Below are 13146 nucleotides of genomic sequence, written 5' to 3'. Positions count from 1 at the left end.
AGATCCATTCCCTGCCCTCTGCAGCACCCGCCTGGGATCGCCCCTCAGCACCCCCCCTCCCGCAGCATCCCATGGGCGTGTGTGGCCGTTTGCATCTGCATCACTGCATCCCCCATCCATGGGTGCAAGGAACATGGCTTCATCTGAAACATCCCCTGAGCATCCCAGCTTGGTCTTCGACTTGGACCTGCTCTGGTTCCTAAGCCCCCGTGTTTGGTACCTAAACTCCCAGATAGTCCTCAGGTTTGGTCCCCATCCAGAACCTGAGTGATCCAGGCTGCTTCTCAGCTTGGTCATAATCTGGTCCCCAAACAGCCTGACTTGGTCCCCGAGCATCCTGGCTTGGTTGCCAAACACTGAGCTCCCCAACTTGGTGCTGGTCTGGTCCCCAAGTGCCCAGCTTTGTCCTGATCCAGAGACTGAGACACCCACCTTGGTCATAGAATGGTCCTTAGTAGAGTCCTGGCCTGGGTCATGGTCCAGTATCAAACAATGCTTTGCATTGGAAGATCTCAGAGATCATCTAGTCCCAACCCCATTTTGGACCTCGGCTTGGTCCTGATCTATCCCCAAGCACCCCACAGCAGTCCTTGCCTTATTCCTCCTCCAGTCCCAAGCACCCCAATTTAGCCCTTGGTGCCAAAGCCACCCATCATGGTGTTCTTTTCCTTGTGAACACAGCTTTGGGGAGATGGTGTGGGGAGACAATTCTGAGGGACAAGCAGCCATCCCCATCCCCAAGAAACCCTGAAAGGTTGGGGTACAACCTGCCCCATCCTGTCCCCAGTCAGCTGCATCCTCCATCCCTTCCTCCCTCCTCCCTTGGCAGCTCTGGACTCGGAGCAGAGCTTGGAGGCTTTATGGAGCCCAGAGCTCTTGCAGAGCTTTCAGGCTCTCGTCAATAATAGATGCACTTTGGGAGGGGTATTAATAAAGCCTCATGCATGATGCATGGCTGAGTGGCGTAGGGGAATTGTGTGTGTCCCCTCCTGGTGTAGCATTGCAGTGGGTGCCAGCAGGAACAAGGCCAGAGGGGATGAGCACCCCTGGGTGCCAATGAAGGGCTAAGATTAAGGATAGGTCCAAGGGGACATTTAGGACTTAGGGCACCAGGTACAACTGCCCCCATCCCACCTCTATGCAGCCCTAAAGGACCTTCTGTCCAAGATCCCAACCTCACTTCCCACCCCATGATGTGGGACAGTGGGTTCTGTGGGGCAGAAACATGGGATAATGGTGTCCCTCATCCCTGGAAGGATGAGGCTGCAGCCCAGATGTCTGGGAGGGCTGAGGGATACAGAGGATGGAGGGGGAAATCTCTGTTTGTCCATAACACAGTTTTGGCTGAGATTCCCAGTTTTCTGGGATGGTAACGAGGAGAAAAATAACCTCGATCCCTGAGGCCCATTTCCCCCATTTCTTGTGGGCTGTCTCCTCATCCCCCTCTACCCAAGCCTTGCTGGTGCCCAGAGGGACGCATCCTTTTACACTGAGCCCCCCAGGATGCTGTGTCCATCCCACAGCACACCCCCATAATACTGCAGGGACCACAGGTTGGGGCAGCCTGAGGCTGAGCCGACCGTGGGGCTCCAAGTAGGACAAATCCCTCCAGGAGCAGCGCTGGGCTGGTGCCCAGGGCACAGCATCCGCAGCCACATCTCTCCCTGCAGAGCAACCCAGAACCACAGCGTCCTCCTTGCAAAGGGCCCCTTCCCCACTCTGCCTTGGGACAGAGCCGCCCACCCTGTGACAGGGGGATGAAGGCCATCCCCTCTGATGGGTTTTCCACCCCTGCTGATGGTTTCCCCTCCATGCTCAGTTACTTGGGCACTTTCCCCCCCCCCTTTCCCCCATCATGACGTGGCAGCTAAAGGTCAAAAAACGCAGCAGAAATCCCACAGCCGTCGGCTGCTGCTCAGGCTTTGAAAGGCAGAGAGAGCTCAGATCGGAACAAAGCTTTAATTATAAAAATAGACACATCTCTGCAGTAGTCCTGATAGATTCTTTTTACAAACAGGAAGATATTTATAATGGTAATGACGACCATCACCGTTCCGAAGGGGCACCACTGCTCTCCATCACGAAGCCATGCGGCGCCGGCTCCTCTGCCATTGATTTCCATTGGGAAAACACTTGGTGTGCTGTGAATGCCACGTGCAGTGCGGGTGAGGCACAGCTGGCTGTAAAAGCAGCCCCAGTTGATGTGTCCATGGGTATAAAAACTGTGGGTAATCCCCTTCTGTACAGCATATTTTGCCCTCTTTTCCTCCTTGGAAGAGGAGCTGTAGGGACGACTCAGTCTCTGTGGGTTGGAGATGGCTCCGTTGGTTGGAGGTGTTGATGTCAGTGGTAATGGTGGAAAGTCTTGGTGGCAAATGGACTTGGTGATCTTAGAGGTCTTTTCCAACCACAAGGATCCTGTGATTCCATGATGATGTGAGTCGCTGTCCAGCACTGCCCTGGCCTGAACCTCTCCTCCCAGTGCTCCCACTACAGCACCATCTCTGTCACCTTCTCCATGGCTGCTCCATGTATAGGGCCACCCCAGGTTGCTCCCACCATGGGATGTTCCCACCACGGGATGCTCTTCCATGGGACGTTCGACGTCCCGTATGGGGAAACACCATCTCCCATCGCCAACATTGTGTCTTCACAGCGTGCCGAAGGAGAGACCCACCGAGAAGAACCCCAACCCTTTGAGCTTCTCCTCCGTCCGCGCTTTCTGCTTCAGGTGGACTTTGCTGTGTCTCTTCTTTTCATCGCTACGGGCGAAGCGCCGCCCGCAGGTGTCACAGGAGAAGGGTTTCTCCCCCGTGTGCGTGCGGATGTGGGTGGTGAGGTGGTCGCTGCGGCTGAAGTTGCGCAGGCAGATGCGGCACTGGAAGGGTTTGTGACCCGTGTGGATCCGCAGGTGCCGGTTGAGCTCATCGGAGCGGGCGAAGCTCCGCACGCAGTTCTCCACTGGGCAGGCGAAGGCTTTCTCGTGGGGTTTGGGGCAGAAGCATTTGGAAGAGCACTTGGTGCGGCGCGTCTTCTTCTTGGGCTCGGCCAAGGTAGGAGGGGTGGGCAGCAGGGAGGGGACAGAGGATGGCACGGGGTGGCCTAAAAAGTCCGTGGGGGGCACAGAGGGTGAGGGATGGGGATGGAGGATCTCGGTGGAACCCATCAGACCTGGAAGGACCTCGGGTTGTGCCAGGGAAGAGTCAAACTCCGACATCAGCTGGGCAGGGAGGTTATGGATTTTGGTGTCGGCAAAGTTCTCCGGCTCGCAGCCAAAACCCAAATTGGTGCTGGGGAAACAGGCAGGATCCTCCGTGAGGCTTCCAAGCTCTGCCTGGCAGCTGATGGTCAGCGCGTTTTCCATCTTGGAGCCCAATGGGTGGAACATGGCCTGGCTGCTCTCCCCCACTGGGAAGGTCTCTGTGGGATGGAAGCCAGTGGGCAGGAAGGGTTGATGTGGGGTGATGGGCTCCCACTGGGCACAGGGGGCTTTGAACTTATCCAGCGCAGTGGAGCTGGAGGGCAGCTTGATGTCCTGCTTGGTGTCCAGCAGCTTGCTCTCAAAGAAGCACTGGGAGGTGGTTCCCAAGGAGGGCTGAGGTTGCAGCGGGTGCACGGTGTCCGCAGAGGGGAAGCTGCCGTAGCTCTGCTCAGTGAAGGGGGTTTGCATGGAGCCATTCATTTCGGGCTGGCAGCTGGGATAGAGGTCCATCTGGTTGGGTGCCACCTCGGGACAGGGATAGAGTGCATCCAGGTGTCTTTGGTGACCCTCGGAGGTGGCAAAGGGAGAGATGCCCAAGATCCCTGACATCAGGTTGAAGAGGGACTCCTGGTCCTGGGGGTGCTCCGGCACAGCCTTGATGAAGAAGCTGCCGGTGTAGCTGAGCGAGGGGGACAGCTGGCTGCCCAGGGGGGGGTACTCCAGCAGCTCACCTGGGAACGCAGAAGGGACAGCGTTACAGAGATGAAGGGGTACAGGCAGGGAGACACGGGGGAACAGAGGGAGTCTGATGGTGCATCATTGCGTGTCCCCCCCCCCACCCAGGGATGCAGGGGGAGCTCTGGGCTTCACCCCCCCACCCCCACCCTGGGCACTGCCAGACCCACAGCCAGGGGCTGGGGGCAGAGGAGGGGGATGTGCACGGTTCCAGGCTGAGGAATGCAGTCCCAGCAGGGTGCTCCCGGCCCTGCCCTTACCTCCAAGGAATTCGGCCTCCTCCAGAAGTTGCTGCTCAGGCTGCCCCAAACCCTGCAGGTCCCCGGCTTTCATCTCACAGCTCTCCTCGTACTTGGAATACAACGGGTCCGAGCAGGAGAAATCCATCACGTTGAGCATCTCCCTGGGATGCAGGGATGGATCAGATGGAATGGGCTGAGGGAAGCACCGGATGAGCCAGGAGGGGTTGCTCCAGGGATGCTTTGGGTTATCCAGAGGATGCTCTGCGGTACTCGAGGTGATGCTTGGGGTTATCCGGATGGTGCTCGGGATGCTCTGGAGGATGCTTAGGGTTATGCAGAGGATGCTCGGGGTGCTCCAGGAGGATGCTTGGGTTTATCCGGGCGATGCTCCGTGTTGCCCTGTGCGATGCTCTGAGCAATGCAGGGGATGCTTGAGGTGATGCAGGGGGTGCTTGGGGTGCTCGGTGAAGGTGCCAGGGGATGCAGCGAAGCGCTGGGAACAATCCTAGAGAGACGCTGCGGGATGCCGTAGGGCAATCCGAGGGGTGAGGAGGAGGAGGGTGCCGGGGGGGGCTCGGGGCGGTGCTGGGGGTTCGGCCGGGGGTTCCGTGCCCGGGGGGTGTGAGGGGGCCGGCGGAGCAGCGCAGCCCGTGCGGACACCCGGCTCTCCCTCCCCGCCACCCCCTTTATAGCTGCAGCGGGGCTGCTCCGACCCTTCCGCCGCAGCCATTTCTGGAGTCCCCAGTGAGGCTGCCGTGACGTAAATGCCCGTATATGGACTCAGGATGTAGGCTAGGGAGTCCCAATAAGGAAATCTCTCCCGTGACGCGCTGCCCCCTCCCTCCCCCCACCCCTCCCTCCTCTTTTTCTCTCGGTTCTTTTTTCTCTCTCTATTTTCCCCCCCTCCCCTCCCCCCTTTTCCTTTCTCCTCTCTCTCTTTTGAACTATCAATCTCGATATCTCAATCCATCACTGCGGGCTGTGCAGGGGCTGCAGAGCCGCGGTCCATTTGTGTGTGTCCGTGCCCTCTCCGTGTGCTTGTACATCCTTGTGCATCTATTTATGCGCGTAGCGATACGAGCCGATGCGCGTGTACCTGTATCCGTGTGCATTCACACGCGCTTCCATGTTATCTGGATGCAAACCCGCTCCCCATCGAGTGCAATCACACACACACACACACACACACACACAGTGTGTCCCATGGGAACCCCCCCAGCCCCACTATTAGGACTCAGCTCCCTCCGGATGAAGCCCCGGGTGTTGGAATCTGGCTCCGCTCCCAACGTGGGCTGCTGTTATTCCAGATTTACATCTCCCCAGGCTCTTATTCGCCTTCTGCTATTTTTTTCCCCGTGAATGCCTTTTGTTGCTCTTGTTCCTTCTAGAAGCGTGAAAGGTGCCGGGTTTGAGATTTCTCCCCCCCTCCTTCCTTTCCTGGTTTTTGCAACGTTTTCCCTTTTTCTGCTGGCATTTGGCACTCAGATCCCGGCTGCGATGGGGCAAGAAGCCAAAGGCTGCGGGCAGCTCCTCCCGCTCCATGTACATGGATCCCACCCAGCACAGTGCCACGGGCATGGATTCAGGCTGGGAAAAGGCAGATTGACCCCACAGACCCCATGGATGCACCCAATGGGATGTTCTAAGGGTAGATGTGTGATACAAGCATTGATTTGGAAGGCTCTTCCCAATGCTGCTCTCAGCATCCCATAACCTGTGTTGAAGAAAACCTGCTTGTCCAGCTTCATCATTTGGAGATTTCCAATTTCCCAAACTTTTCAGTTTTCCACATTTTCAGCTTTCCAAGAGCAACCTGGATTTAGAGCCCAGCCCTGCAAGAGTGGCCATTGAGCCTTGATGAGCTGATATTGAGCACGGTTGGTTTGGGAAGGCTTATTTCAAGGTGATTTGGAGCCCGCTAGAAAACAGTTGTATGACAGCATTCACAGCCAATGGGAAGGTCAGTGTTGGCCATGAGCACTTCATCCAGGATGTGGTGGGAAGGAGAAAGCTGCAAAGGGGTTGTGAATTATAGAACCATGGGATGGTGTGAGTTGGAAGGGACGTTTAAAGGCCATCTGGTCCAACTCCTTGCAATGAACAGGGGCACTCACAGCTCCATCAGGTGTTCAGAGCCCCATCCAGCCTCATCTTGAATGCCTCCAAGGGGCACCCAACACCTCCCTGGGCAACCTGTGCCAGGAAGGGACGTGTCCCTGGTTCCCAGCTGTGTGTTTGCAGATGCATGGCTTGGATGCTGGATGCCCATGGCTGTACCCATGGGATCAAATAAGGGTGCAGTGCTATTCCTGGCTGGGCCATGAATCACCACGTCACCTTGGTCAAAGCACTCTCAGATGTGTCTAGCAGTGCTTCCCCACATTTTGCTCCATAAAATGCACTGAGATCTATGGCAGAGAGGTGCAAAGAAGCATTAAGCCCATCTGGTGATTCAGGTAGCATCAGAAAACAGGCTGTGAGGTTGGGGATGGAAACAAAACAACCCCAACCCATCCCCACCATGTTCCTCAGCACCACGTAGAATCAATCATAGAACCATAGAATGGCCTGGGTTGCAAAGGACCACAACGACCATCTAGTTTCACCCTCCCTGCTATGTGCAGGGTCACCAAACATATTTCCACTCATTTTATTTGGATGTGCTGAGCTGGATCTGGTTTGTCAGCATTGTGCAGGGGGATGCGGGATCTTAGGGTAGGGCCGTCACTCTTCTGAGGACCTTTTCTCCTGGAGATAGAAAAAAATGCTCCACTTTTATATTCTAAAGTAGTTGTGGTGTTTCAGTTTGAGGCAGGAAAACGATGCTGTGTTGTCTGCAGAGACACAGGATGGTTAAGGTTGGACAAGACCCCTAAGATCATCAAGTCCAACCATCAACCCATCCCCACCATACCTGCTGCTAATCACACAGGGGTGGCTGGAGTGGTGTGGATATGGCCCTATTTACCCAATTCTGCTTAGAATGAGAGAAGCAAAAACCGATTGTTGTTAGAAAATCAGTTCTGAAATCTGTAAATGACTCTCTTTGTTGGCAGCTCCCATTGGGGACTGTGGCTGTGTTGGCTCATGGGCTCCGAGCAGGGAGGTGACACCGCCAGAGATGGCTCCAATGAAGTGCATGAGGTCATGGAAAACGTGACTGGGAGCACAGCCAGGCCCTGGGGCTGGCTGCTGGCACCAGGCTTTGGTGCACAGAGTGGCACTTGGCTCCGGAGAATGTGGGATAGCCTTCCTATGGTGAACTGTGTCGTCACAGAAGGACGGGGAGGAAATCCATGCACCAGGGCCAGCTCTCTCCCTGCTTTGAGGGGGAACAAATGGAGCACAGATCTTGCCCCAGTTTTCAGGTCCTGATGTTTCCCAGTGGGTCTACAGCATGGAAATGAAGTTCTAACTCTTGAGTTTGTCCCATTTCTCCTTCAGTTTTCACCCTTAGGGGCATGATCTGGGCTCTTCCCTATGACTCCTGTCACAGTCATAGAATGGTTGCGTTGGAAGGGACCTTAAAGCCCTCCCAGCCCCAGCCCTTGCTGTGGGCTGGTTACTCCACACTAGATCAGGCTGCCCAGGGCCCCATCCAACCTGGCCCTGAGCACCTCCAGGGATGGGGCACCTACAGCTCTGGGCAACCTGTGCCAGGGCCTTGCCTTCAAGCTGAGGTTGGAATCCATCTTCCCAAGGGGATGGGCTGAGCACTGGTTCATGGCAGTGCCACTGCAACAGCCAGACTTCGTCCTATGAACTCATAGATTATATTCAGGGAAAAAGATAACCCATATGTGCCTTCTTCCACACCCCAGATATTCATGGCTCCTGCATTAGACCAATACCTTATATGTAACAGCCCTTTGTGTTTTTTTCCCCACTGTCCAATTCCTTTCTGAACCCTCCGTGCTGTGAGATGAGGAGTGGTTTTGGTAAATATACCTCTCTTCCTGTTGATTTCGAACACGCTCTCAGGATTTGGGGGTTGGAAATGGGTGAGCTTTAAGATCCCTTCCAATCCAGGCCATGCTATGATTCTATGATTTTATGATTCTATGATTTGGAGGTTGGAACTGGATGGGTTTCAAGGTGCTTTCCAAGCCCACAATTCTATGGTTCCAGGACTCTGTTATTTAGGGGTTGGAACTGGGTGGGCTTTAAGGTCCCTTCCAACCTATGCTGTGCTTTGATTCTATGATCCTATGGTTTAAGGATTAGAACTGGGTGTTCTTGAAGGTGCCTTTCAAGTCAACCAACCCATAGTTCTATGATTTAGGGGTTGGAACTGGATGATCTTTAAGGTCCCTTCCAACCCAAGGTGTGCTGTGATGCTGTGATTTGCTGGATGTCCCAGGTTGTGATGGATGGAGCAACGATTCCTCCTGGGTCATCCACTGGGGGTGACACGTTGACGGGTCGCTACCCCACTGCCAGATCTCCATTCCTCACCCCACATCTCTCCTCCAACCAGCTACATGTGCCCTTCCAGGGAAACTTCCCAAACACATCGCTCTGCATTTCCATGGCAACTGGCACACGACCAGCCCTGCTGTCTCTGCATCGAACCCATTCCCAGCTCTGCAGAGAGGATGCTCAGTGACAGGGCTCAGTGACACGGAGAGGTCGAGGAGATCACCTGCACCACCACGGATACCTCTGAGGGCTTCTGCCCACGAGCACCTTCCTTCTGATGGCTACGGCAGCGCGTGAGGCTCTGAGAAATGTCTGCCAAAAGGGCTTTTTTTATCACTACCCAGCACGAGTGAGGATTGCTGGCTGGAATTTCAGAGCTGAGCCTGGCGGGAGGTCAGGGCGGATGGCTATCTGCCTCTGGGTTTTATGTTGCTGCATATCACCATATTCTTTGGGTGCTCGGCTATGGCGCTGTCTCTTCCTGACCTTACCCTTTCTGGCTTGCATCTCCTGCATGCTTGCTGTTGAGCCATCTTTGGGGTGAAACCCCTCCAATTTGGGAGCAGGCAGCCCACCTGCCTTCCTGGCAATAAAGCAGGAGGGGTTGATTTTCTCCATTTCTTTCCAAATTCACATTTTCCTTTAAGATTCTGTCTTAGCAGCACGCTGATGGGAAGCTGCAGGCACTTGAAGCAAGCCCTCCTTCCAGCCTGAATGAAATGATTCATTGAGCCCCAAATAAGCCTTTCTCCACTCATTCTCACGCTGGTTTTTCATCAGATCTAAAAACGCAGTATATTGTTTAACAAAGCATTGCTTAAACCACTGAACTGCTTCATTTTGTGACTTCTCATTCCAGAGAGCTTTGACCAGGATCTCAAAACCTGAAATGAAGCAGCAGCATTAAGCTCCATCCTTGTTAAGCTGCCTGGCTCCCAGCCCACCTAGGATAAGCCCGGCTGCCTTTTGTCTTCTCTCATCCCAGGGCAATGCGAGGCAGCGGAGATGCCCCAAGCATGACATGAAGGCTGCCACCATCCTGAAACAGAGCTGCCTTGCCATCAGATAAAGGCATTCATTAACAAACCATTAGAATAAAATCCCTCTAAGGAAGGACACATAAGAACGGCTCTGCTGGCTGCAGTGCTGTCTGGTTCACATGGAGCACATTTCTGTGCCTGGGGCAAGGAGCAAAGCCTTCTGCACTGGCTCAGCTCCACCTATCCCTTTCTCCATGGCATCCAGTAGGTTTTGAGATCCAGCCACCATCATTTCATTTCAAATTGGATATTAGACAAAGGTTCTTCTCCCCTGGCTGCCCAGGGAGAGTCAGCATCCCTGGAGGTGTCCATAAACCATGGAGATGAAGCACTGAGGGATGTGGTCAATGGGCATGGTGGGATGGATTGGGGTTGGGCATGGGGAACTTAAGTCTTTTCCAACCTTAATGACTATGATTCCATGATCTCCCAGTGCCCATAGGAGCTGGGAATGGGCAGAGGACACTCTTGATAGACTCCATGCCAGCAGCACTAATTCTGCAACCACTGGTGCAAACCAAGTGGCACAGACAAGGACATATAGAGAGCCTGGTGCACAAACAGTGGCCAAAGCCACGCTTCGTGTAGACTGTTCTGCTTTTCTAACCATGCCTTCTGATTGCAGGAGGTACCTGAATTTATTCCAGTGCTCTCATTAGTGAGAGTTATTCACTCCCTTGACCAGCTCACTGCTCTTCTGCAGCAATGCTTCCAGGATGCTCCCCAGAATCATTAATCAGAGCAGCACAAAGATATATGAACTCTCCTCTCCGTAAAATAAAACCATCAGCCCCCAAAAGCTGCCTTTCTGTGCCATCAATCCTTCCTTCCAACTAAATTTTAGTGCTGTCACCATCAGCTGCTGGAGAAGGCAAATCCATCTATCAGGTTCTGATGTGTTGCTTGTGGTTACAGCATCGTGATCTCAGCGCGTATCCCAAAGACAATTGTCACAAGTGTTACTCACAGATATATAAGTTAGAAAGCATTTCTTACCCCAAAACCCTCATTGGAAAAATGCCATGGGGGAAAGCTGGTTTTGCCTACTCCTCAATATGTCTGAAGCTGCATTTTGAAGCCAATTGCTACAGATTGCCAGCACCTGGAAGGAGACGGCAGGGGAACACAAGTGCAGATGAACGTACTCTCCTCCAGGCACTCATCAGCAGCCACTGCCAAAGGGTCTCTGTGGCCCTTTAGCTTCAATTGAAGTGACAGAGTCTGTGCTGCTGCTGCAGGAAAGTATTTCATTGCTGAGGTGCAGGAGGAAGGACACCCACCCTCTTGGGCACCTTGTGACCTCCCAGCATCCCCTGCCTTGGACTTAGAATCATAGAGTCATTAAGTTATTGGAAAAGACCCCTAAGAATTAAACAAACCCAACCAGTGGGCAGTGGTAGAGAATTTCATTGCTTGGTGCCCACAGTTATGGATGGAACAGTAGGAATCCTGCCTTACTGCAGTGTGACAGGGTAGGATTCATCTTGCTATGGCTCATTGATGACCATTAACAAGAGTGGACAATTAATGGGTGTGGAGCAGGCACCTGCTAGGACACTGCAAGTCTCCATAGAAACCCTGACAAGAGAAGCTTGTGCTGATGCAGCGATGGCAGGGATAAGACTGCAGCATGCTGGTAGTGTGGACTTCCTGTTTTGATGTTTTTAGGTAAGTGGGATGTTATTGCTGGAGATAACACAGTGTGGCAGGGGATAAACCCAGGTCTGGGTGCTGTGACAGCAGGTGGTGACAGATGCATGCTCAGCTCTTGCTGGCTTCTCCTTTGCTGCTCCAGTTCAAGACTAAAAATAAGCAGAAGAAGGAGCTGAGTCTGCTGTAAGGAACTGTGGGGCAATAGACAAATAGAAATAGAAAGCCATGTCCCTGAGCAGAGACATTTCTATTAAATCTCTGCTTAGGAAACATCCCCAAACCAATGCATCCCTGCAAAAAGCAAACACTCCTTTCCAGCATGAAAAGGCTGTTCCTGATGAGAACCTCAAGGATGAGGATGCAGCCACAGAGAACACTCACTTTCCAGTTTGTCCTAGGCAGAAGAAGTGTTTGGATGATGCTCTCAATCATACAATCTGATTTTTGGGCTGCCCTGTCTGGAGCCGTGAGTTGGGCTCAATGACCCTTATGGGTCCCTTCCAACTTGGGATATTCTGTGATTCTCTGATACTATAACCCAGCTGTCCTCGGGGCCCAAATATGATCACAGCAACTCACTCTTTTGTTGGAAGCAGAGCCAGCTTTGGCATGGAACACACTGGTACGCTCTACTTTAACTTCCACATGACATTTTCTTTTGTTTTTCCTTCTCCTTTTAGAATTCAGATCCGATCAGTGATAGCAAAAGGTCAGATGCCCCCAGCAAACTGGAAGCATGGATGTTTCAGAGGAGGAAACGTGCTTTGTTTTCCAAGGACATGAAATGGACCCCATTTTGTTGGCACTTCCATGATGTTCCTGCGGTGATCCATAGGCAATGCCCCAAACATGTGCCATATCAGACACCACGGCTCTGCCCTCCCTCCTTGCTCTCAATGATGACACAACCCCTCTCTGTATGCTGCTCCTGTCCTGCTCCTGCCTGAACAGAGCATGGAATGTTTTATTTTCGACCATCAGGTTTTGTTTCCCCTTTGTCATGTTTAGCTTCATGAAAAACAGGCATTGCATTTTGATCCCCATTGCAGAGCCAAGCCCGGCGCTGGAGCCAAGTGGTTGACACCGACAGAAGATCTGACTCATAACACTTGGCTGGGGTTGAATTACTCTCCCAGAGAAGACCGAAAGCCGAGGCTCTCAGCCCTGAGACCTGGTCAAAACCCTACGGCTCTCTTTGCCAGAATGTCTATATAGCTCTTCATTATCACCCCCAGCACTTGTTAGATCAGGATAATTTGGAATGCAAGCTATGTAGTGCGTATGCTAAATGCTTCTAATCAACGCTTCCAATTTTTCTGCCATTCACAGGGAGCTTTCCCACAGCAACACAAACAGCATCTGCCTCCAGCTTGCACAGCACACAGCGTTGCAGGATAGTTTGCCCCGGGTAGGAAATGCCAGAAATCATCAGGATGACACCAGCTGGTGTCAGAGCTACAGGAGCTGGTACACACCATGAGGTCCTGGTCCTACAATGAGGCTAGTTATAGAGAATGCAGGCATTCTAGACCAGGCTGGATGTGGCTCTGGGCAGCCTGGTCTGGTGGCTGGTGACCCTGCACATAGCAGGGAGGTTGAAACCAGGTGATCATTGTGGTCCTTCTCAACACAGGCCATTCTATTGTTCTAATTGCAAACCCTGCCTCCTTTCTACCTCACCTATCCCTCCCTACCTCTTTGTTCCTCCTACGTGAGAGACACAGACCTCACCCCATCGTGATGCCTTGGGAAGAGGTGGGCAGAATCCTGCTTTCATGTCAGCTCTTGCCCATATCATTCTTGGAACTGGCCATGAAGGTTCTCCTGAGCTGCTGTATTCCTAACACAGGAGTTG

At 53.1% G+C, this 13146-nt stretch overlaps 1 protein-coding gene across 1 annotated transcript; it reads right to left on the bottom strand.

Annotated features, from left to right (window-relative positions):
* Window positions 1–1940: 1940 nt before the first annotated feature.
* Window positions 1941–4924, bottom strand: EGR4 (early growth response 4). The gene is made up of 2 exons (XM_015863043.1): window positions 4198–4924; window positions 1941–3933 (listed from the first exon to the last, which is right to left on the bottom strand). Exons 1-2 carry the CDS (start codon window positions 4334–4336, stop codon window positions 2651–2653), a joined length of 1422 nt encoding a protein of 473 aa, XP_015718529.1. The 5' UTR covers window positions 4337–4924; the 3' UTR covers window positions 1941–2650.
* Between the last annotated feature and the right edge of the window lie 8222 nt (window positions 4925–13146).

Source organism: Coturnix japonica, chromosome 4 (genome assembly GCF_001577835.2).
Source record: "Coturnix japonica isolate 7356 chromosome 4, Coturnix japonica 2.1, whole genome shotgun sequence".
NCBI classification, from domain to species: Eukaryota; Metazoa; Chordata; class Aves; order Galliformes; family Phasianidae; genus Coturnix; species Coturnix japonica.
The sequence above is the reverse complement of the archived record's forward strand: the minus strand, read 5'-3'. Positions and strand labels throughout refer to the sequence as shown.

Coding starts and splice junctions, on each gene's coding strand:
- EGR4 (XM_015863043.1), bottom strand. CDS start 4,336: ATGCTCAACGTGATGGATTTCTCCTGCTCGGACCCGTTGTATTCCAAG. Junction 3,934..4,197: donor GGAGGCCGAATTCCTTGGAG/GTAAGGGCAGGG, acceptor CTGCGTTCCCAG/GTGAGCTGCTGGAGTACCCC.